Source organism: Mycteria americana, chromosome 7 (assembly GCF_035582795.1).
Source record: "Mycteria americana isolate JAX WOST 10 ecotype Jacksonville Zoo and Gardens chromosome 7, USCA_MyAme_1.0, whole genome shotgun sequence".
Taxonomy (NCBI): domain Eukaryota; kingdom Metazoa; phylum Chordata; class Aves; order Ciconiiformes; family Ciconiidae; genus Mycteria; species Mycteria americana.
The window spans coordinates 70,358,141-70,383,453 of NC_134371.1; the positions used below are offsets into that span (position 1 = coordinate 70,358,141).

General features: G+C 48.1%; 2 protein-coding genes across 3 annotated transcripts in view; one reads left to right on the forward strand and one right to left on the reverse strand.

Moving 5' to 3' along the window:
* The window catches only part of ERICH3 (glutamate rich 3), a 45,260-nt gene extending 21,608 nt beyond the window's left edge, over positions 1 to 23,652 (reverse strand). Inside the window, exons 1-11 of the mRNA XM_075508994.1 lie at positions 23,549 to 23,652; positions 13,508 to 13,601; positions 11,942 to 12,067; positions 11,255 to 11,326; positions 9,295 to 9,423; positions 8,554 to 8,637; positions 7,913 to 8,068; positions 6,361 to 6,579; positions 5,518 to 5,698; positions 3,833 to 4,019; positions 381 to 676 (exon numbers count right to left, since the gene is read on the reverse strand). Coding sequence (XP_075365109.1) covers positions 381 to 676; positions 3,833 to 4,019; positions 5,518 to 5,698; positions 6,361 to 6,579; positions 7,913 to 8,068; positions 8,554 to 8,637; positions 9,295 to 9,423; positions 11,255 to 11,326; positions 11,942 to 12,067; positions 13,508 to 13,601; positions 23,549 to 23,568 — 1,564 coding nt within the window. The 5' untranslated portion in view covers positions 23,569 to 23,652. The remainder of the gene's footprint in view (positions 1 to 380; positions 677 to 3,832; positions 4,020 to 5,517; positions 5,699 to 6,360; positions 6,580 to 7,912; positions 8,069 to 8,553; positions 8,638 to 9,294; positions 9,424 to 11,254; positions 11,327 to 11,941; positions 12,068 to 13,507; positions 13,602 to 23,548) is intronic.
* The window catches only part of ACADM (acyl-CoA dehydrogenase medium chain), a 769,283-nt gene that overhangs the window by 471,540 nt on the left and 272,430 nt on the right, over positions 1 to 25,313 (forward strand). The gene's annotated exons all lie outside the window — the stretch shown is intronic.

Here is a 25,313-nt window from a genome sequence, read left to right on the forward strand (position 1 = left end):
CTCCCTACCCACACCCAGTCCCATTTCTTCCTTCTGCTCTACTTCTCCTCCACCTGCTGCCATTCTCCTTCTTCACTGTTGTTCCTTCACCGTCCCCCGCTTCCCTCCTGCTTTCCCACCTACCTCAGGCTCCTCTTTCAGCCTCTCAGACCTTCCTTCCTCACTTTCTGGGCTCTTGCAAAACCCTCTCCTCCTGTTGCTTGGCTGAAAGGAGCCCCACTAATTTTATTGCCCAGACACAGGCATCAGCACATTTCTCACACATGAGGTGTCCTAAGGAAGGATGCTCCAGGCGAAGTTGGAGGCCCACAATCCCGTACCTTCTCCAGAATCATCCTCTCCCATTCTTCATCCCCTGCTTGTGTTTTGGAATACTGTACCATTTTTACCGGTGTCTTCCTGATGATCTTCACTCTCCTGATCAGATAGTTTTTTCCTTTCTTCTTTTCTGTACTCCTGTCCGGTCTCCATTGTGTCCTCAATAGTTTCCACGCTCGCTTCATGACCTGGTAAGATGACTAACACGGAATCTTTGCTTGATTTCTGCTCAACACCGCTTTTACTTGGCTCACTGCACACTCCATCTCTCCAGGAACCCACATGCTTTTCCTCATGGTCCTCCATCTTTCTCTTGGGAGGGGATGGCTTTTTGTCCAGACCCATTGCAATAATGCACCTATAAAAAAACCAGGGAGAATTGGAAAGTATCACATTTTTCTTTCTGTGAACAATGGAAGGGCAGCAGACACAGGGAACTATTTAGCTCATTATCAGCAGTAAAACCAGGTACCTATCTGCCTCTGCATTGCCACTCAGACACAAGGTTTCTGCTAATGACTTACTTGGAGAAGCACCCTAAAATCCTTAAGTGCTCCTCAAACAGAGATGCAGTTCCTCCTTGAAGGAGAGTAACGCTGTCTGCACTTAAAGGTGACAACTGAAGTATAAAATAAAAATTATTATGTGTCCATTAATTTCACAGAATCACAGAGTTGTATAGGTTGGAAAAGACCTTTAAGATCATCGAGTCCAACCGTAAACCTAACACTGCCAAGCCCCCCACTATACCATGTCCCTCAGCACCTCATCCAAATGTCCTTTAAATACCTCCAGGGATGGGGACTCAACCCCTTCCCTGGGCAGCCTGGTCCAGTGCTGGACAACCCTTTCAGTGAAGAAAAACTTCCTAATATCCAGTTGAAACCTCCCCTGGCTCAACTTGAGGCCATTTCCTCTTGTCCTATCAAGCTCCTATCAAGCTATCTATCTTGTCCTTTCAAGCTACACCAAGCATGATTTGTGAAGATATAATCGCCAAGAAAGGCAGACCAGCTCCAAGTCAGAGGTGTGCTTGATCCAGATCCTGCTGTAACACCCAGTAAAGTGATAACTCAGGCTTTGTGGATAAGACTTTTTTTTTTAATTTGTCTGCTGGTCTAATAACTGCGGAGGAAGAGGGAGATTGAAATTGAATTCTTTTCAATTTCTGTTCTGTTTTTCCTACCTAACAGAAACCCAAACAGTTGGAAAACAAAGCATTTTGGATGCCTTGTTGAGACCGCTCCTCCTGTATAAAATGGAGTGACAGCCTCTCTATGTTAGGGTTAGGAGACTCGCGTAAGAGACCAGAGTTCCTAACCTGGTTAACGTTAACTGCAGGGACGAAGAGCCACCCTACCCCACCTATGCGTGTCAGGACATTGTGCTGGGTGTGGAACGTTGATCCAAATCTGCAAGCAGAGGATGCAACTGAAACTGGAACTTTCACTTTAGCTAATCACAAGTCTCTCTGGAAAACCGTATTTTCTTTACAGACAACTATGTCTTAAAAACTTTTCCTCCACCAAAACTGCTTTTTTATGTAAGGCTTGATCACAATTTCCCTTCGCACTCCAGCTGTTTACAAACCACTGTGAAATATCCTACAGTTATGCAGTCTAGAAATCCTTTAGTTTTGTGGGCATAAAATGTAAATGTGACAATTTCTGAAAAGAGTCCTGCCTTTTAATTATTTGTTCATGGTATTTTTTTCAGGGACCTTTGAGATATTGAAGCACTTCTACCGTATAGAAATGCTGGACCTAGACCAGCAGAAAACTTGCTGTGCAAGGATCACGGCACTGGTAGAAATCACTGCAGCATCACCTTTTTGTGAACCCAACATGGAAAAGCACCTGGGACCTTTACTGAGAATCAGAGTGGGTATTTAATGTGTGGATGTGGTGTCATACTCAAAACAGGAAACAAATACAACCGCATTTGACCTGACGGAGATGTGAAAATAGTTGTCATTTATGGGGAGAATGTGGTTAATGGAGATGGTTTTTAGACACCAGATAAGGTTGGCTGGACTGACAAGAGACAGGAAAACAGAGATATCACTGAGAATAAGAGGGGAAGGTGGACAGAAGGTGCAGGCAATTCAGGAAAGACTTAACCAATTTCTGGAGACTATATTAATTCAGAAAATTCACTTCAAATCTTTCTAGAAATCACACAAAAGCTGAGATTTGGGCATTTCCCAAACTCTATAGCCACTATACCCATTCTAACTTGAGATGCTTTTCACTACTTTGAACATACTAAGTAATACATTTACATAAATCATGTTCAATGTTAGACTGGAGTAGAAAAAATATGGTACAATAAAGCAGAACTTGTTTTCTTAGAATTCGGTCCTTATCTAAAAAATAGAGTATAGCTCTGTGGAGGTTCTCTTCTTCCAACTGCTTGCTGCTCTTTTAAAAATTACTTAGGAAAAGAACAAAAAAGTTTTAAAATTATCCATGTGTGCAGAAGTTTACTTGTCCGGCATGACTTAACAGTCACACAAAAGGAAGATTTTCTTACAATTAAAGCTCATTGGCAAAACCACAGCTGTTGCTCACAGCATTGAGTTTCGCCCAAAACCAAGAATGTTCTGCACAGATTTATTGTCTGAAACATGGCTAACATTCAATACTGTCTTATTCTGCAGCCAGGAGTATTACAGCAGAATCCCACCTTAGAGGCAGAGCTGTTTAAAAATAAATTATCTTGTTCTCACAATCACAAAGAAAACCCTGAAAACTTTAGTTAACTCAGCAGCACTCTTGGTATTTATTTCACTGCCACTTCCACCTGTGCTGGTTCCAGCTGGGGTAGAGTTCATTTTCTCCATAGTAGCTAGCATGGGGCTGTGTTTTGGATTTGTGCTGGAAACAGTGTTGGTAACACAGGGATGTTTTAGCTATTGCTGAGCAGTGCTGACACACAGTCACGGCCTGTTCTGCTCCTCACCCCACCCAGCAAGGAGGCTGGGGGGGCACAGGAGTTGGGAGGGGACACGGCTGGGACAGCTGACCCCAGCTGACCAAAGGGACATCCCACACCGTTTAACATCATGCTCAGCATGCTCAGCTCCGGCGGGGGACTAAGCGAGCGGCTGTGTGGTGCTTAGTTGCTGGCTGGGGTTAAACCACGACACCCCCAGGAACATGCAAGTGGCATACGTATACCACCCCACACCTATTCCTCCACACTCGACTGTCGAGGAAGCGCTGGCTGCCTCCTGACAAGCCGACAGATCCAGCGCAAACCCTGTCCGCTGCTGCGCATACTCCACAGAGCGACTGAAGAGGCAGCACAAAAGTAGCTGACCTTGATGGCATCCTTGGATGTGGGACCCTGAGGGATAAGCTCAGTTCTGCACTTTTCAAGGGGCGCTGAGAAACAGGCGAGGTTCTACAGAGCTGTGGGGTGCCAGAAAGATTAAGAAAGAGGAAACAAGTGATAAACTCTCTAAAAACTGGGCTGCTAAGTCCTTGCGAGCAAAGTGTATTCGTCTCCATACCTGTAGCAAGGAGATGCTCCCTCCACATTGAGAAACCCGAAGTATCCATGTCTGCCTCCCAGCCTGGAACGCTTCTGATGTTTGTACTCGCAGCAACAGCTCAACCTGTCCACTTGCATCCCATTGAGAAAAAAGGTGAGGCTGAACGGGAAACCATGGTGCCTCTTTGAGACGAACTGAAAGGTCTCTGTAATCACAGAAAGGAAAGGCTTCAAAGAAAAAGGCTATGCTTTACTGTCAGCCTATTGCAATTGTATCTCATCTGCATCACCACCAAAGCACCCAGCCCCCTGAGGTCAGGTACTTTGGTTCTCGGCTGTGTTAATTAGCTGGTAAAACTCTTCCTCCTCCCCACACAACAGCCTTGTCTCTTTCTGACCCAGGAGTACCAAGCTGGACACAGCCGTGACAAGCAAATACACTGTCAGTTTGGCCGCTCACGGCTACAGCAGAACAGAGACCGGAGCCTCCCGTCTCAAAAACATTAACGCTGCCACTTGCCTTACAGGAGTGTACGTTATGCACAGAAAGGCTGGGATTCCTGGCGCGTGTCTACGTGGCACAGCGCAGCGGCGTTAGAGCCCCTGCAGCGTTATGCACGCGTGCCTCAGTGCAGCTCCTCGCAGAGTGCAGCCAGGCTCCAGATCCGTGCAGCTGCAGTATCAGTGGCTCTGGGCCTGCACCAATACGGTCGTACTCAGAGCAACACTGAGCAGCTGAAAAATGCTGTTTCTGGAGCCATTTCAGGCTACGCTGCACGGGCACTGCTCGGCACCCAGGCCTGAAGGGCCCCGAGGCTGCTACCCAGCGCCATGCGGGGCGGGGGGGACCGGGTTGTACTCCCTTAACCCACAAGCCATAGTATCCTTCCAAGGTAAACTGAGCACACGCCAGCAGGGAGGAAGCCGCGCTGTACTCCCGCAGGTTCCCTAATAGGCGTGAACGGGGCTCGGGACAACAGGAGCGCACCCAGAGGACACCTTCCGCACAGCTGGGACACAGCTGCCACAAAGGCCCTAACCAGATGTGTGGGCACGCTGCAGTGCACCCATAACCTCAGGGGCCAGGCTGAAGCGCAGGCACCTCTGCACCATCTTCCCGTACCCAGCGAAAGTGCAAACGCAGACACGGTGGGTTCTGTGAGCTGGGACGAGGGCTGCGATCTGTGGAATCACTCTTCCTCATAAGTGAAAATCTCCCAGCCGTTTCCTCTTCCCAGTTTCCCAGAACACAATTCGCCTTTTACTGGTGTGATGGAATTGCACTCACGTAAAAGAGATGGGAATTGGGCTCCCACTATGTACTTTTCCTTCCGGAATAGTAAGCAACATGCATTGATGTAATATAGCAAGTCAGAAACAGCTAACCCCTATTTAAGGGCAGTTTACCACTACGACTACTTTATTAACCATACATCTCTATACAAAGTTAATCTAAGCTACAGTATTTTGTTAAATCAGTTCTCTAAATTCATTCTACCATAATTTGCAAAAGCAATTGCAACCTCACTTTCAATCATGAAACAGCAGATCCAGATTTAGTGTGGAGGCAGATGGTATAAAAATCCCTGGATGCATATATCTTGACTGACCTCAGCTGAAATCATTTTGAAATCACGTCAACATCTTAGCCAAAAAAAAAAAGTTGCCAGAATCAAAATGAACTCTTTGACTCTTTATCCTTACCTCCTTCCAATAGATTGCCTTTGTAGACACAAAGGTTTTCTCCTCCACAATGCTGCTGATAGACTTTGATTTCCTCTCTGTAATCAGTGTCATCGTGAGATAAATGCACTCTTTTTCCTAGAAAGACCATGGTAACAAATGCGTTGCTGCGTAATGAAGGCTTAGGGAATCCTCCAGAATTCTGCAGCAGGAAATACAGAGAAAACGCATTCAGCTTCCAACTCTAACAAAAGGTGAACACAAAGATCATGTATGTGCGGCATACACTTGAGGCTTCCAGTCTTTTAAGACAGGCTTTGAGCTGCTTAAATTGGAAAGTGTTTTGTAACACGCAGAAGGGCAGGAAAATATTTGGGACTGAAAATCCATCGCATTGAATTGCCCAGAATTGCAGGGACCAGGTCTAGTGGCCCATACCATCCCTCCCGATCCTGGGTTCCTACAATTTCCTTTACAGGAGTCAAAACCGGCTGGAGCTATAGCGTAACAGGTGAAGTTTTCATACACTCAAGGCATGTCATATATCCTCCTGAAGTTCTGGTACTAGATATGGTCAGAGACAGGATCAGATTGACTAAGATGGAAGGCTTTAAATAAGAGTTGCTACGTTCTTTCTGTTCAAGCCCTTTTTTCCCTGAACTGATGAAAAACATCACATGTTTTAGTATATAGAGAGATGGGTGGCAGTTATATATTTCAATAGTTATAAATCTTCTTTCTTTCAAAAATTCAGTGAATCTTCAGGCAAACTAGGTATACACATCTTTCAGCGTAAGGCGAATACATCAGTGAGGAAGGTAATATATCTATGTATAAACTGAGAAGTAGGCAGAGATGACTTACCTTTGTTAAAAGTTGCTCCAGGCCATTTGGTGCAGTGGTGGGACGAAATCGTCTGCCTCTGGGCATCCCATTTCTCACTGCATTTACGCTCTTGTCTCCCTTTTGCAGGGGGGGAGGTGGCACTGGTATCACAACATTGTTAATGACGGGGAGTTGATATGGGGACATACCAGTCACATATTCCATTGAATTCATAAGTCTTAACCCACTCCTCTCCCCCTGCAAAAACATTTTAACCAGTTAAATAGGTTATGCAAAAATAGCTCCCGAGCACATTGAACTAACCGTGGCTTGACTGCTCTTTACATTTAGTAACACCCATACTTCTAGAACAATTCCTTAACCTGGTGATTACAATTTTGTTCATGACAATATTTCTGTGCTAAAGCCCTTTCTTTTAATTTGCAAAGCAAAAGGCAGACCGCTTGAAAATGTCACCCTCGTAGATAAATACAACACTGTAAACCATGTACTGCTTGTAACCGTGCAGCGTTCTGATCACAAGCAGACAGAATACTGCACAGCCCTACAGCACTGCTGTGTTCTCCCAGCTGGCAAGCAAATTCCAACGCAGCCAGAATCTTCCAACAGTAACATCATTTGGCATCAATTATACAAGATGTGGTTCAAAACGCTTCTTTCCCATTTGTAGTGGAGGTTTAGTCCTCCTCCAGGATGAAATGCAAACAGAGAGCCAGGGCCCTGAAAAGCAAGTCATCTCTAGAGAATAAATTCTGCAAATGTTGCACGCTCTGGATCTGATTTAGCTGTTTTGCCAGTAGTGAGCATGAAAGAAACCATTTAGATCACCCGTAATTTGAGTAGACATAGATAGTGCCAGCAAATTCTTGGAGAAAGGATCGTGACCATCACAACACAGAGCAAATGCATAGCAGAAGGGAGCTATTCATACAGTGTCTGCCAGTCGTGGGTAGCGGGTCACAGTCCTATTCCAAAATCCTCCAGTCCCATGGACTGGAGGCACCTCCTAACACACAGCCAATTGCATAACGTTTTTCTAGAACAGAAAAGTCCAAATCTCACCTGAAAGTAACTGTGTACATATCAAGATCATGTTCGGCTACTCCAGAAAGCTCTCATTCTCTGAACCCACTAGTGTGACTTAGTAGGAGGAATTATAAAAAAACCCAAATGTGTTTTTTGCTACTTCGCAGCTGTAGATAAAGATGAAATCTTGTAAGACTGTGTGAAAATATTCCTGAGTTATTGGCGTTAACCGAGTGGCTGCCTCCCTCTCTAAATAACAGAAAATCTATGTAGAGGCAGAAAATTTTGCATGCAGAGAGATTTTATACTATGAAAGAGAAGTCACCACATTTTCCCTGGTTGTGATCACGAACTGGGCATTAGACCAGTAAGAAAATGTCTTGAAAATTAAGGGGAGGTTAAAAAGGGGAGTTTAAATAAAAGCTGATAACCATTTGGTAGGCACGTTGCCTGCAGTATACAGTTCTGGGAACAACAGTACTAAAGCAGTATTACAAAGCTGTCCCTAAAATTGTATCATTTTCAGAATGAAATATGGCCTCACCCCACTGGCAAACTGCTGATCATTTTCAAGTGCGTGGCACTTTTGTTTGCAGCTTGAAGTCTTTGGTACAGACCCTACTGCAGCACAGCTGCGAAGTGGCTGGAGGCGCCGCGGGTGCTGCATATTTCCTGGAGCTGTACTTGGTCGCCAGGAAGTCTAGGAAAGGAAAAAGCAAAAATCTCAGCGTATAGTTTCCAGTGCAGAGCAGCATCATAAACAAAAAAAACAGCACCGATCAAGATATTTGGAAGTGATGAGTGATTCTCAGGTACCTTCAGGAAACAAAATTTTGTAGTCTGCCTCAATTAGAAATGCCAGACCCCTTTAGGCATCTCTAATTGAGCATCCAAAAACCGGAGCATCCAAAATAACTCTTGGGCATAAATCTCGGTTTTGCTACTGCCTCTTCACAGTGCAGCCTTGGAGCAAACATAATGAACTCACAGAAGCTGTAGCAGTGTGCTGTGTTTTGGTGGCTTCAGCACAGGGACACTGAGAGAATGCATGACAAAAGCGTGCCTATTTTTTTCAATACTCAGCATTTTTCTGACTTTTTTATTTCATCTTTTCCTTGTATACCCTTCAGAATACCACGGTAAAATGGTAAAACCTAAATAAACTGTTTAACTGAGTTAACTCACCATCTTAGAAAAGGCAGGCTCCTTGGGTCGGCGTTGATGAGAAGGACGTCTACCACTATCATCAACTACAAGTCCAGGTGCCCTCTGTATGGGATGGAGCGGGAAAGGTCATTCAGGACTGAAAGCCTCTCTTCAGTCTGCACCAATTATCGTTATTGAAATGGAGAACCAGTTAAAACTGGACTATATATTTGACCTTTGACCTTAGACTTCAGTATCATTACCTTTCACGAGCATATTAACATTCCTGCCCTGCCTGTTAACAGAGAGTAAGAGGCTTCTGAGCCGGAGCTCCAAAGCATGGCCTTCTGGAAAAAGCTTTAGTCTTGCTGCACCCCTTCAACTCTGTTTTCTAAAAGACCTCCGCTGCTTGCAGGATTTTACTCTAACTTGCCTACAGCCACAGTATTCACTGACAATACTTAATGTACTGATACTGGCCTAACCTTGGGTGATAAGACAGATAAAAGGGAAAGATTAAAGCAGATTTATCACAAGCAAAGCTATTTTTTTCTAAGTTCTGATGTGCCACTCCTACAGCATCACCTTCTCGAGATTCCTCTTTAATGACACAATCCTGCAAACAGGAAATCAGCCTTAAGCGATGAAGGACGAGGCCCTGATGTGGAACAGTCAGGGCAGTCAGTGCCCTAGACTAAGCACAGATGTCACAGGTATAGGTGCACGCTTTCAGCTCTGCGTGCTTACATCATAGCGTACGGAGGATTTGGTGAAACTCACCGGGTGGGAGTGACCAGCTGGTTCTCCAGCCACTAAAGGAGGGAGCCCATAATGACTTCTTGGACCGAGTGGTGGATGTGGGGAGCGCATAGGGCTAGCACCTTCCACTGATCTTCTGGATTGTTCCACCTAAAAGAATAGAAATTTATGTCTCTGAGGTACTAAATGCTCTTAACAGCAATGCTTGAGCTTGCCTTCCGTCTGTCATTCACTGGACAGCTATGACGATCAAATTGCCTAGACCCGATGGAACACCCGGTTAAGGAAGGAAAGGAAATCAAGGGGAGACTGAGAGAGGGATGAGGGAAAAGACTTGTTCCCATCCCTGATTCATTCCCCTGCAGCCCTCTCCAGCTGCAGATCTCCCCAAATGCGATTCATCTGCCTGTTTCTGTGTATCTCCCAATTCTTGGTTTGGTTGAAGGCCTCTTTCTTTTTTGAATTGGAGTGCATCTGCCGCTTCCTTGCTCTGACTGCTGCCCCTCCCCACCTCTTCTTCTCAAAGCGCCACACTGGGCTGACGACCCTTCTGGAAATAGATAGCTATGTTTCTCACCCTCCCTTGCCCAGCCATCTGTCTTTCTCCCTTCGCTTTAGATTAGCTATCCAGCCAAATTCACTGAATGTATGAGGTGAGAATAAAATTGTACTGCTAATTCCAGCCAGGTTCCCGTGTCCCCGTGTGGCATCACAGCAAAGATACAGATCACGTATCTGCAGGCGTCTCCCTTACGCTTCTCACTGAAGGAAGCAGTTTTGGTTTATGTTCCAAAATTATCCAAGTCCAGAATCCCTTGATAGGGTGCCTTAGTCACTGCTTCCACTGTGGTGACTTTCTACAGCAGGAGTTCAGTCAGTAAATAATGCCTTTGCAATTACCATAGTCATCAGTGTTTTTCATTAAAATCTCCTCCTTTCTTTACCTGATGAATTGCTCATAAATGTATTATTTAAAATTAAAAAGATTTGACATTGTTCTTCAACTGCTCAAAGCAGCAGCTAGCTTCTCAATGCATTCTTCTCAATGTACGCAGGCTCCTGATAAAGAAATAAGATGTTGAGTATATTTCAGCCAAAATGAGAACAACTTTTCCCATATGAGTCCAAGTGACTTCACGGGGAGAAGAACCATTGACTTCTGTGGGACTTCCATGACTCTTAACAACTGCAGGATCAAGCTTTACCTACATGACACCAAAGTGAAGACTCTGAAACCTCTTTTCATTACTTACTTGCATGTAATGCTGGTTCTGCTAAACATCACATGGACAGGCAAACAACTGAAAATGTGAGCTCAGTGCTCAGCAGCAGCCAAAAGCAGATAGTGTCTAGAATTACGAGGAGAAGAACTGCAACACCTGTCTTAAATTATTCATCAAGTTCTGGTTCCCCATTTCAAAACAGAAATAGTAGAACTAAAAAAGGTAAAAAAATGGCAACAGTAATGAAAAGCCTGGAATGGCTCATGTATGAAAGATTCAACAGACTGAGGGTCTTCAGCTTGGAAAACTGAGAAGGAATATGAAAAAGGTATGTAAAACCACAAATGCCTTGGAAAAGGGGAACAGTTATTAACTTTTTTCATAACAAGAACAATGGAGCATCAAACAGAATTATCACACAGCAGATACGTTAATTATTGCGCAGAAATGCAAGGAAGTACCATTTCATACAACTCATAATTAAATTCCACAACCAAGAACACTGCAGAACCAAAATAGTAAGTAGATTCAAAAGGAATCGTGTGCATGAATGGAGCTCCCGAACTGCTGGACAGAGGAAGAAGGAGCTGTAACCTGGGGCAGGATCATCCTCTGCTTGCCTGTTTCTTGTACTTTTTCCATAAACATCAGATACAGGACACTCGGCTCAATGAATCTCTGGCCTGACTCATGGCTGTTATTTAACACAGGGCAAAACTGCCATGTCCCATCGGTACTCAGTAGCACTCAAGCCTTACCTTGATTTTCTGCACCCTCTCCTTCCTCACAGAATTGTCACGTTTCCTTTTTATTTCCAGCTGATGATGACGCTATCAATGTAAGAGAAAGAGAAATCTCATTCATGGACATTATGAGATGTCAGTGAATGTAAGACCACTTGCTTCTCTTCTGCTTATCAGTCGCCTGCTCCCTGGTCGTTACCCTCATTAAGCCCAATTATGAAACTACTATTGATTCCATCCGTTTGCATTACACCTGTGTATATCAACATTGGCAAGGGAACACCTGAGCATTTGTGAAGTTGTAGGCACCAACTTCATTCTTGATACGTAACAGGAAGGTGCCCACATTTTGTACTCAGATATGATATATAACCACGGTCAAACGATTTTGTTTTGGTTAGAATTTTTCTAAGCAAACTAGCCCTGTGAGTATCCCCCCATAATCTGATGACTGCCAAAGTGCAGTAAGTGAGCCAGGACAGTGTATGTTCTAACGACACTATGGTTTAACAACTAGAGGCCAGTGGAGGTTTCATGTCGGGGACGTCAAGCACAAAGATTGTCCTTTTTCCCAGCAGGAGAGAGCCTTTCAGGGGAGCGTGAGGGCACAGCTACAGAAAACAGGCCGGTACGAGTTAACGGCCACTGGCTGTCAGTAGGGAGGTATCTGAAAAGGCTTACACATCACTAGTAGACACATACCTCCATGTCGAGGACCTTATGAAATATGGCCCGAGCCAGGCACTCCTGTACGTATCTTTGGTGATCCTTCCTCATAGCATTTAGCCGGTATTCTTTCTCAGATATTATTCTTCCACTCCTTGAGATCTGCCGTAAACAAATATAATGTAACTAAAAAGAAGAGGAGAAGACAGAATAAAGTATGTTTTTAAACAGATGCAACTTCCCAGAAAGACTTCTTTCTCTTCCCAGTTAGCTACCACCTCTGCTTCTGCCATGGTGCTGGAACTCACCTTCCCAGCACAGAACTGTAGTTTCTTTGACCCCATGGACCCCATCAGCCAAATGAAAAGAGCAGGAGAGCAGCAGTCACATTTTCTAACAGCTGAGGGCTCAGCCTTACTCTTCATGGGCCATTGCCCAAGTCAGTGGAGGGGAATTAAACAGTTGCCTTCCAACTGAGTAAGGGTTGCATCTGCCTGTGCTAAACAGAGGCACACCTAGGAGTGCATACGTATTTTTAAAAATACTCATCACGTTCACCTTTACCAAGTCCTTCAGTTTTCCATTAAACACTTTTGAAAAATAACACTGAAGCTATTTAAACAGCTAGTAGGGCCAAAGATGCTTAGATTTCACAGTTTAAAAAACCTAAGAGAATCAATGATTCTGCACATTTGCAAACGGAAAGATTTTGCAGAGGCAAACTCCAATGAGCAGAAAGAAATATGGAGCGAAATCATAAAAACATTCTGAATTTATCAAAACCTCTCCATGAAATATCTTCTTCTGCCCGGATGTGAAATACAAGCAGATTGACAAACATTCTCACGTCAGCGTAACTGTGCAGCAATACAGTGCCATGTGTAACAGCTTACTGGAACTGCACCACTGAGCAGACGCTCAGGGCTAAGCCAAGGCCTCCAGTATTTACGTACATCATCAGCCCACGTCAGCCACTGTTCCCCGTTTCATGCAGATAAGCATTATGACTGTTGCATTACAGAAGGTGCAGTGGAAGCGTAAGCTTGATATTCTATGGAGTATGGCCTCCATATTGACTGCTAGCACATCGCTTCTAGCGTGGGACCAGCAGCCACCAGCAGCCCCCACGCTAGCACCTTCGTAGCCCCAGGTGGCCCTCGGACCTTGACGTCCTGAAGCGTGCGCAGTGCCAGCTACAGTATTTCCTCAGCTGTCACTAGCATCTTCAAACCCTCTCGGCACGTGGAGCTAAGCTCCGAGCTCAGTTTTGCTTGCCTTTCTGTCATTCTGCTTTCCGTAGCGCAGCCCTCCGCACCGCAGCCCTGTGTCCCTGCAATATCTAGCTGACCAACAGTAGGCAATAATGCAGAGGGAAATGCTTGGATTAAACAAACCCGCCCTCCGTCTCAGTGTGACCGTGTGGCTTTGATCTGGCACAGCCTAATTTCACGTGTTTGGCTAGCTGGTTGAATTCTTAACAACGACAACACATACCTCTAACAAATAAACAACAGAACCATCAGTGGTTTGACTTGTGCAATATTAAAAGAAACGAAGAATTCTTTTCTTTTTTTCTCAGAAAAGGAAACTTTTCAATCTCACCAGTCCTGATCTCCGAAGATGTCGTCTTATCCTGCTATTGCTGAAATATCCAACCAGGTGTTTGTCTGTAAGGCTATTGTAGGTTGCAAGAAATCTGAAATAAAACCAATACAGATGCATATAATCCCCTTGACAGCCAAATTGTTACAGCTTAAGTTATAAAGACTTACCCAATAGTTTGCTGCACAAAATGCTGTCTTGATGAATCATGCCCGGCATTTTGTCAGATAAATGCCCATTAGATTATGTAAAAGCAACATCTTATTGCCTCCGGAAGATTCGTATCAGAAACAAGTGACTTCCACACAAGATACAGCAGCTCAGCATCGAACGGCGTACCACCACCGAGGCACAGGGTCCAACAGAGCCCAGCCCTGAGAGTCTCCTCCAAGACCAACTCCCACAACATCCTCCTCGGATGCTCAACTCTGGCCTTCGGCCGGTCAGTATCGTGCCACACAACATTTGGAGCTGCACTCCTGGCTGAGTCCGGCAGGCACAGACCCCAGCCCCCTCGCCGCCCCGCCACGGCCCTGTTGGAAGTGCACGAGTATACGGTACATCACCGGGGAGAGAGACGTCCCAGAACTCCCGCACCACTGCACGCCTTCCACTGCCCCACCGCGTGCCCCGTGCTCCCCGTCCTTCTGCCGCCTCCTAACTGGGGACAGCAACGGAGTTTCTGGCAGCTTTTGCAAAGACCTGTAAGAATAACTTGGGGTGGGAGGGACCTGCGAGGCCATCTAGTCCAGCCTCCGGCTCCAGGCATATCACTTATCAGACTTTGCCTACACAAAGGAATTTTCCTGTGGTCTTCATTGCCAGCTGCTGGTGTGCTAATGGCTCACTGCAGCCATTATCGTCTGGTGTCTAACAGCAAAAAATTGCCCTCTTCAGTCTACTTAGGTTAGCAGAAACTGCTAGCACCAAAAGATATTTTTAAGACAGGACACTGTTTCCATAGTATTTTCACTGGCTTGAAAGTTAGCATAGAGGTTATTAACTTGGGTGCAAATCTTTGCTCTGATGAAGACTACTTATTTCTGTTTTCAGCCAAAGCCTCCTTCAGTATTCACATTTCCATCCATTTTTTTATGGCAATTTCTTCTTCTTTAATGTTCCCACCATCAGAGGGACCGCATATCAAATTCATCGCTTGGAACACCTACAGAGAAAACTAAGTGGCTTTAATTTCAGGTGTCAAAAAATACGCTTAAGTCTTCCCTCCTGTTTTGAACCGTTTGGGATTCAGCTACGTGTCTGTCAAAAAGTTGCCTGACCAACCACTAATTTGTTCACGGACAAAAAAGCCCGTTTCCAAAACCAGTGCTCCATTGGGCCTTGACACCAACAGAACTCACAAACCAATCGGGGAAACTAATCCATGACAGCAAGATTAGGAACCGTCCTGCCTATTTAGGGGACCGTTTATTCGAACACAACAGTGACTCTAGGATGTTATTTACATAAACATCCAGGAATGCTTATCCCACAAACATATTCGTAAATTCAATCGCACAAAGCTCGTACAGGGCAAGATTCATAACTTTTGTGGTATTTACAGGCTAGAAAGCATATGTTGCCATAGTATGGTTTTGGTGGCTGTCACCATATGGCAGCAGTTTGTCTGAAGTGCAACTTGCACTGATGAGAATACTTCTTTTTTTCCCTCTCTAAATACAGCTACTACATTTTACCAAAAATCATCACGTCTACCCTATGTGACCGATTTGCTCAAGCTAAACAAAACCCAAATGTACGCTGCAGGAAGCCCAAGAGTGTGCACAAAAGGCCAGCGAGCGGCCTCCCCCGCCTGCACGGATCCTGACGCGCTGTTGCTCCGGCGCTCAGCAAGCCGCCACCTTTTCACCACCTCGGCCTTTCTGTGGAGAGTATGCTTCGTGCTGGAAGCACAGGAGCGAGTCCTCGTCCAAACCAGGGCATCAGAAGACAGCCGAGTGGTGGGAGACAGTGCCTCTCTCTCAAGAACCCACCCCTCCCGCGTTAGAAAGCACAGGCACCGGACAACTCGTCGCTCACTTCAGCATCAGCATCAGCATCGGCCTGCGCAGGTCAAAGCTAAAGACCCGCGTCTCTTGCCACACCGCGCTCTCAAGATTGTAAAGAGACCGGCCAGCCGGTCCTACGACGGCTCTAGAGTGCCGATCAGTCCAAAAGACTCCTGGGACTACGCTGCTGTAGTGGCCCGAAGGGTTGGGCTACGCTACCTTCTGCTAATCTTTTCCCCCTTAAAGACCCCTGACGTAGGGGTGCACAAGTCCCCTTCTGTATCCAGAGCAAAAGAAGTGGGCCCAATATGAAACGCAAGAACCTCTCAAGTCTTTTCCAGTTCCCAAGTCAATACACTACAGATTCTCTTTAATGCATACGTTGAACAAGCCAAAGTGAACAAATTGCATCACTCTTCTATTTATTGGTGAAAAACTGTAAGACCAGCAAACACGGAGAACCGGACCATGCAGGCCATCGAAGCAAGGCCCTCCCCTGCTCCACCCAAGAAACGTCACGCATCTCTGGAAAGCCAACAGAGCTAAACCACCGCGGCTACCAAAGATCAGCGCTTCCAATACATGAGAGTTGAACACAAAAACTGAAGCATCCATAATTAGCAGATATATTCCTAAATAGTTCTTAGCACCACCTGATCTTACTTCACCCTCTGGAAAACAGGACAAATAATAGAATCAGTGGCAGTAGGCTTAAGTTGTTAATACTCTAAATCCATTCACATGTGTAAAATGTGTACGCTCAGATACATACTGCATAATATGTTCAGCCTGACCTTTGGGCTCTCTAGGCAGGATATGTTTTAATTACACAACAAGAGAGTGATCTCTTTTGCTGCCTTTGGCTTTACATTTAAATGCCACTGTACCTCTGTTACGTCTCTTTCAATGGGGCAATTCAAGATAAATGTCTATTGCTAGGCTGAGTTACCACGCAGAGAAGTATACTCAAGGAAAGAAAGAACAATAAAAAAAAAAAAGAAATCAAGAAAACCCAAAGAGATCATGGACTTACAGGAATTTTATCTGGGGTTTCACAATAACCTCACAGGTAGCCTACCAATAATAAATTAAACTTTAAACAAACAATTTAGCTTACCCTGTTATGCATGTTGATTAAACACTGGTACTATAGCAACTGTTCTACATTACTTTTTTAATCCACTGTTTGCATTTGCATTTGAAACCACCAGATTACATCAATTGTGCTAAGCGTTGACTTATGGTATCACCTGGCAATTGCACACGGAGGCAGAGGAGAAACTCAATCCAATTCCTTTTCGTTTGCTTCCTTCCAGCCAGTATTTCATGGACCATATAACTAGTTAAAATGCAACTCCCATCTGAGCGCAATGATGTAGAAACTTCTGTTTGGAAGTCTCTGTACATGTATTTTCTCATTTAAATGATGAACAGGCTGCTCCTCAAAAATGCTGAATTAAATGCAAAGTTCAAAAGGGTATTAGAGGAAATAAGGAAATGTTTTGGGCCTGAACCAAGACCCATTAAACCACTGGGAAGAATGCAACTGGATCCAGTGGGCTCTGCCAGAGCCAGGCTGCCAAGAGAAGCCCGAGCTCTCTGCCCAGGTGAACGCCTCCGTGGTCAAGAGAACCAGCTCAGAGAGCCGCACCGATCACCCCGGGCACGGACTCAGATTTACATCACCTGCAGCAAGCGGGGGCTGGCCCTGCCAGCCTGTGCTCACCTGGAGCTTCTGCCAGTTTTCCTGCTTATTTCAGCTGACCGGTTCACCCTCCCCCAGCAGATCTCAGGCAAGTTTAGCTGGGAGTAGCCCATATGGGTACTGTGCCTGGGCTTGGCCCAAATCCCGCTGGAGTATCCCACTGGCACCACAGGACCGGACCCCTTCGGTGCCGCAGCGGACGGGGTGCAGGCATACCTCCCGGCCTAAGGGCAGCCAGGGTGAGACCTTATCCTCTGAATGGAATCTGTGCCGCGCGCTCAAAGGCACGCAACTTATCGTCAAGCCTGAGCTTCAGATGAGACTTGCGCTGCCTGGCACCAACAGATGGCTACGGCACAGGCGTGTGCGGCGCTGGGGAACGGGCGCCAGCAGCACCCGCTCGTGCTCCCCCCACGCAGCAGCCCCAGCGGTATTTCCGCTCGGTCTTCGCTGACTCGCAGGTCGTGCCTGGAGACAAAATTCAGAATGCTGCTTACAAATGACGAGGGGGAAACAGACAGGAAGATGATTCAGAGATGCAGTCACAGAACTGCTGCAACACAGACCTGGGTTCATTGTTTGCTTCGCAGACAACGCAGCCTCTAACTTCTGGGGCTCTTCGCTAACAGCGAGTTATCTGAGAAGCGTCATGAATCGCCTAACTTGAAGACTGTCAGAAACAAGCTCTTCAGCAAAGCAGACCATTGGTCTCATGTATTCCTCTGCTCCTGCACACATTATCAACAAAAGGATAATAGAAGTTCACGTCTGAGAAGGTTTCCTCCAGAGATTTAAATATTTCAGAGCTATATACAAATGTCACCTCTAAATCCTCTACAACAGATAGAAGCACAGAACTGACAAAAATGCATGTTAGAAAAACATACAGCAAAGGAAAAGCATCGGTCTTAAACAGTACTATACAAAATGTTTGTTACAGTCATATCGCAGTCAGACCAAAAAGTCAATTTTTCTGGATATTTCTGGGACTCCTTTTTCTCTGCCTGTTTATCCTGTTTATTCTTCTCTCTACAAATTCTAGGGGTTTATTAGAATTGCAGACAATTTTCCTGTCACAGAAGCTAGACTGACTGATCTGTAATTTGTGGGACTAGTTTTGAAGTTCTTACCAAAATTAATATCACATTAGTTTCTTTGGTATCACAGCCAGAGACTACGTATCACTGTTAGTGCAGTAATTTCACACTTAAGGTTATTTAGAATGCTTGGATGTACACAGTCTGTTCCTGATTTTTTTTTTTAATTAATTTGCTCAAAAACCTCCCTCACTTGCATCTACATTTGAGCCAAGTTCCCCAAATTCATGCCCAATCAAGACTGGTTCAAGTGAAGCAACCTCCTCAAATTCTCAACAGTGATGTTCCAGACATAGGGCTTTCACTACAGAGTCACGGAGAAACAGCAGCATTCTATTTTAACAATAATGTTTCGATGGACATCCACTTTTTTTTAAATCAATGTTCCCTATCTTGCTTACTGTCAGTGACAAGAAACGCTCTACATTATACTCGAGACTACATTTTTCAAATTTCTAAAAGCAGAAAGTCAACCGTCAAAAATCTCTCTGCTTCTCAACTGGCTAGAATTTTAAAGGGAGGGAGCATATACAACAGGAGAAAGGAAGAATCCCCAATTTACATATGCCTTTATTAACTAGCCAGTTCTACTGAAACAGAGCAAACCTCTGGAGCTCGGTTAACGTGGATCTGCCAAGGCGGGGAAGAGGTGCCAAGGAGCCCTCCCATCACGTGAAGCCAGCCGCAATTCTCACCCGTGAAGTCATCTGAACACAAAGACTTTCAGGACCACCAGAAGGGCAGGAAACGAAGCCAGGTGACTTCCTTCCCCAGGGCACACCGTCTATCGAAGACCATCACGTGTGTGGAGGACACGCTCTCTGTGGATCCCCTGGAGAAACTCCGCGCCTCAAAGAAGCCCCTCAGCTGCTGGACCAGCCACGGGACCTGGGAGGCAGACGCGTCCCGCCGCCAGGTCCGGCTGTGCCTCGCGTGGGCAGCCCGGCCTTCCGTCACTCCAGGCAGGCAGCAGACCCGGTGCTTGCACTCACGCTTCAGCACCCCGCTCCTAGGGTAACTCCTTAACTGCCCATTCTGGAAAATAAATTGCTGTCACTGGAGCCACCTCTTCTTTTTTCCCCATTAACAAAAGTAATAAATTAATAAAGGCAAGTACAAATACCCAAATTACTGGGCAGAACAGAGCCACAGAAACCAAAAGAGCCACGATTTATTTTGCTTTAAAAAAAATGTATTGAGGGCCAAAGTAAAATACACATCAGTCCAAAATGCCCAGGAAGAATTACGTTTGCAGCTGCGGGGAGTCCAGCTGTGCAGATGACAGAGTATGCAAAATACAAAACATACCAAAGCTGATGACTAGGATTTTAGTAAATTAAGGAACCGTCCACTTGGAACTCTGTATTCTATGGGATTTTCATTGCGTTATCATTGCCGCTATCGTTTATTAGCAGTATCTGGTTTTTATCAGCTTGCACGCACAATGCACTGTATGCAGAGCCAGTGCTGTGTATCACAGTAACGGTTAAGATCACTCTTGCTCATTTGAAAGGGTCGCAGGACAAAGTCACAGTAGGCGTCCCACATTAGTTTTGTAAAGCAAGTCTTCACAGTTAATAATTTACAGTGCAATTAAATCAGTGACTGCTCACCAAAGAAGTAATCTAAGAGAGCACCAAAGCTTTAGTTCTTGATTGGTAGAGTCATAGGGAATTACAGCCCCCCCGCTGTATGTCACAGCTGGAGTTCATTGCCACTCCAGTCAAACAAACAGTCTTGCCCCTGACGGGCACCGTTCCTCACGCTAACAAGCTACTGGATCTTGCGCTGTTTCTGCTGGGGACATAAACAAGGAAGGTTTGTCTAGCTCTCAGACAGAACAAATCTAACCACAGGCTGTCAACCACACCAGCAAGTTCAGCATCCCACAAGGCGGGGGCACCTGCCCAGCATGTTCCCTTTGGGAGAAAAGGCTACTCTTAGGAGACCTTCCAGATACCTGGCCGCTGTCTGCCACTCCCTCCCTAGGGAAACTCCTCAGCCACCATGACATATATCCCGCTTCCAACAATAATGCTGTCAGAGTCTCCAGAGAGGGAAGCAGATGGTGGCAAAGTGGTTTTCTGCAGAACTGGAATTTGGCATTAAATCCTGAAGGTAAGGACTTTGTGAATCCTAGCTGGGCACATGTGGCCATAGGAGTCCAAAGATGGTACAATTCCATCACGGAGAACGGGATTTTGCCATCTACCCACCAGTACGGGCATTCAGAAGATAGCTGCTGCCATTATGACAGTATTCAGCACAAATGCTTATTTCGTTTGATGCCCCCAAGCTTTAGCCAAGTGAATATGGCCAGTGCCTACGCTGTGCTTGGGTTCCTCTCCCTCTGAGAAAGAGGGCCATCTATTCAGAAGATGGTAAGCCAGGAAAACAATCCCCGGGCTCCACAAAAGGAGGCTCTCCTGTGTCAGGAGGCAGGGCTGCAGCACTTGTGAGCTGACTCTTCCGACTACAGCCCTCAGACCACGACCCTCCTCCAACGACGGGAAGCCGCTGCCGTGCAGCTGGGTCACTGACCGGCCCTCGGCTGCACCACCTCCGGACTTCACCTCGAGGCACGGCTCGGCTTCTGCGTTTATTAATTTCAACTACTACTGCTGTGCTTATGAGAAACCATGCTGGAACACAACTACTGAACCAAAACTCACTGAAGTCAGCAGATGGCTTGAAATTTTGACGGGGCTTTGGATTCTAACAGTAATTAATTGGTTTATTCCAAGCCCACAAAACCCGTAAGCACATGTACAGTTTTACTCAGGTGGTAGCACATGTACAGTTTTACTCAGGTGGTAACCAAGGAAGGGAGAGGCCACGGTCTCTCCAAATCACACTGTATCTCTGCTCAAATATCTGCAGGACCCCTTCAGCCCTGGCCATCTGACCTCAATGAGACCACCGGTCACCTTGCTCCATGGACACACAGGTCACACCACCTGGGGTTTTGTTTCAAAAGCTTCACGCTGTTTTCTTTACCCTTCATCTAACCTGAACTATTTAACTGCCAAACCACTGAGGATTCTTTGCCCAGATACTCAGTGCGAATTATTTTATTTTATGAATACTTTGCCCCAGGGGATGATCACCAAGCTCAAGGGCATCCCTAGATCTAATGAGCAGACAGAAACGAGCTTGCTCTGCCTGTACCCAAAGGTAGCCATGGCGCTCTGGAAGGCAGACAGTGGCTCGCCCAGCGCTGCCCGAATGTGGTACAGGACCCTTACAAAGTTCAGCCAGGACAGATGAAGTCCCACGCCCAGGAAGGAATAACCCCATGCAACAGCGCAGGCTGGAGACAGCCGGGCTGGGGAGCAGCTCTGCTGGCAAGGACCAGCCGGTCCTGCGAGGCACAAGCTGCACGTCAGCCAGCCGTGTGCCCGGGCAGCGAGGACAGCCAGCAGCATCCTGGGCTGAACGAAGAGGAGCGCAGCCAGGAGAAGGAGGGAAGCGATCGTCCCCTTTCCTTGGCGCTCGTTAGACCCCACGTGCGCTGCCAGGTCCATCCAGTTCAAGGAAGCCGTGGATGCACTGGAGCGAGTTCAGGGGAGGCCACCAGGATGGTGGAGCTGGAGCACGAGCCCTGGGAGGAGAGGCTGAAGGAGCCGGCGCAGCCTGAGCAGGGGCAGCTCCGGGGTCCCACAGCGGCCTGCCAGGGCCTGGGGGTGTGGAGAAGACGGAGCCAGAGGAGGGACAACACCAGGCAGTGGAGCGGGCGCCCAGGGGGGTGTGCAGTTCCCACCCTCGGAGGTTTTTGGGATCAGTCTGGATAAAGTAACCTGGTCTGATCTCATGGCTGACCCCGTGAGCCAGGAGACTGGACTAGAGACCTCCCGCGGTCTCTTCCAGAGTGAATTATTTTGTGATCCTAGGACTCACTTGGCTGCGGTACTAGGCTAGCACTGTTTGATGGTTTCCAGAAGGGAAATGGGTTACATCCAGTCTGTGAGGAGCAGGGGCAAACCCCACATGTGCTGGCCTCTCCCCATCCACTTCAGCAAGTCACAGCTCTGTAATTTTCACTGCTTTCTGTGTCAGATGCAGATTGGAGGTATTCCTTGAAATATCTGTGAAGCAAATGCAATCAGCCACGGCATAACTGTTTCCCAAAAACGGAATTAACAAACGCCATCCAGAGTCCAAAAGTGCCTTACGTGGTAACTGGAGTGAAACAATCTTCCACGAATAAGGTTTTAAGTATTTTGTTTGGAGTTCCATATATTTCTTCATAAAAGACATTTTCGTGCACAACACTTCTTCAAAGGTTTTTAAATAATCAAATCATGCTACAGGTTCCAATCTTGAACACAACTGGACATGGAAATGGGAGCCAAAAGACTCCTGTTCTGCTACTGATCGGCTGTACAACCATGAGCAAAGCTATGTCATTATTTCTTTACCGAGCGCATCGCCCACTGAAACGGGATGCTTCAACTTTTGTCATGGAGATGGGGATCTGCAGGGGACCTCGGTTCCTCGGTACCTGCAATTCACATCATCCTGGGGAAGCCCGGACACCCTGAAACTCACAACCTGCAGATCCGAAGTCGGGCAGCCACAAAGGAAACGCCTGCAGTCAGCGGCCCCATTCCCTGCGCCTCCACCCACCCGTCCACAGGCGAGGGAACACCTGGGCGCAGGCCCCTCCGGCGCGGGGAGGCCGGGGGTTGAAAAGCGCTCGCCCCGCGCAGGCCGGCGGGCGCCCCCCGCTTCCCCGCCGCGAGGTCGGCGCAGCCCCGCTGCGCACAGCCGCGACGCCCAAAGCCGCCCTTGCCCGTGCGGGAGCGCAAGGGGACGCCCTGCGCCTCCCACGTCGCTCCAGGCACTGAATGCTACCTCGTTGCTCTCACGGAATTAAAACGGCGAGGAATCGCCAGGGAAGAGCAGCCGCCCAGTTCCCGCCGCCCCAGGCAAGGCTGTGGCGCTGCTCGAGGGCGCGGCAGCCCCCGAGCCCACGCGGGGCCAGCCCGTCCGCGCAGCGGCCCCAGCGTCCCACCCGCCGCCCCGTCTCCGCAGACGGCCGGCCTGCCGGGGCAGCGCGGGGCGCGGCGGCGGGGGCGCGGAGCGCTGGGCCCCGGCGCCGGCCGCCCCGGAGGAAGGCGGCCGGGGGCAGCGAGGGACGCGGGGCCACGCCGCGGGCAAGGGCCCGGCCCGGCCCGGCAGCCCCGCGCCGCCGAGCCCCGCCGCCCCCCCCGCCCGCCGCCCCACTCACCGCGGCTGCGGGCCGCTCATGGCGCCGGCGGGCCGAGGGGCGGCCGCGAGGACCCTGGCGCTGCCCGCGGCACCGGCGCTGCCGGCCGCGTCCCCGGGCGTCGCTAGGACACGGCGGGGCGGCCGCGGGGCGGGCGGGGCTCCCCGCCGCCAATGGCGGCCGCGCTGTCCCCGGCCCGCGCGGGCAGCGGCGCCGGGGGGGTTGGGGGGGCCCGGGGGCGAGGGGCGGCGCGGGCCCGAGCCCTGAGCCCGCGGGCCCGCTCCGCCCGGCGCGGCCCTGCCCGCGCACCGCCCGCGCTCCCCCCTGCCCCGGCAGCGCCAGCGGCCCCGAGCCGCTCCTCCGCCGGCCGCCCGCACCTGCCGCCAGCTCCCGCTCGGGGCGGAGGCGCGCGGACCCGGCGAGGCCGCAGGAAGCGGCCGGGAGAAGCTGCCCCGCCAGAGCGCTCCAGCGCCGGGCCCTGCTGCGGCCCTGCCGTCACCCAGCCGTCACCCAGCTACAGCCCTGCCGTCACCCAGCCGCGGCCCTGCCATCACCCAGCGGCAGCCTACCGTCACCCAGTCCTGCCGTCACCCAGCCGCGGCCCCGCGGCTGACGGCCTGAGCGCTGAACTGGCGGCAGAGGCGGCCAGGTACTTTTCGCCCTGCAATAGCTCCCACCTTTCAGGGAAGGGGAAGGGACAGGGAAAGGGAAGGAAAAGGACGCGGTCAAGGAAAGGATGGAGAAGGCGTTGTGGTACAACACAGACGTATGAACTTAAAATACAGCACGAGGCGATGGGATGCACAATCCTTCCAAATACCCATCCTGATTTCCATTCTCTCAGTGCAGATGACAGGAAAGCCCCAAAGTACGCATTTCAGTGATCTCTAGATTTACTCAAGTAAAGGAGATAGAATCACCCTTCCATGCTCCTATTTTTCCCTTCTTCCTTCCTTCTTGTGAGTTCAAGCTGAAGCACAAATACGCAGGTAATGCAGGTAAAGAGTACAACTGAAGGGGACTACGAGGGGGACAGCCTTCCCGCTCTGATGCACTTGCTCCAAAATGTTAAAGGACTTCCACTGTCCTCAGGTCCTCTGTGGCACGAGCTACCTCACTTGATATTGAATTGTCTCTTGTAAAGGAAGCAACTATCAAGAACATCAATATCCTCTTGATTTTTTATCTTCCCAACCCTGTGATTCAAGTCTGGTTAATTTATTGTATCGTGCTGTAGCACACAAAGTCAGGAATGCGCACAGGGGACCACGTGATTACAATGGAGAGGGGATACTTTTAATGACTAGAAAGCGTAGGCAGCATTTATTTTGGGCACAATGAGATTAACAAATAGCAGCTGCTTTTCAGAACAATTCCACTCCTTTCTGTTTGAGAAACACGTATAGCAGCAGCTTCCAGGCCGTGGCACGTGTACACAACTGCACACTTGGAACCCCAAACCTTGCCCGCGTATGCAGAGGCCAGCACAAAAGTGGGAGCCTCTGCAACCCTTCCCACCACCCCCGGCAGCACCGAGCACACCACCACTGGGAACCGCTTCAGAAACCCCATCTGACTGAATCAGGACAGCTCACTCAAAATGAAGCACCCTGACAGAATTATTCTGCCTAATTCAATTGCCTGTGATCCTCGTCCTCTTCCTCCATCATTCTTTGCTCTGCCAAGGGGACGGCATGTCCTAAAAAGAGAGCTGAACCAAGGAGTCTCTAGGTTGACAGATTCTCTGGATGGGTGGCTCGCACAGATCAGATACACCTGAAAGAGT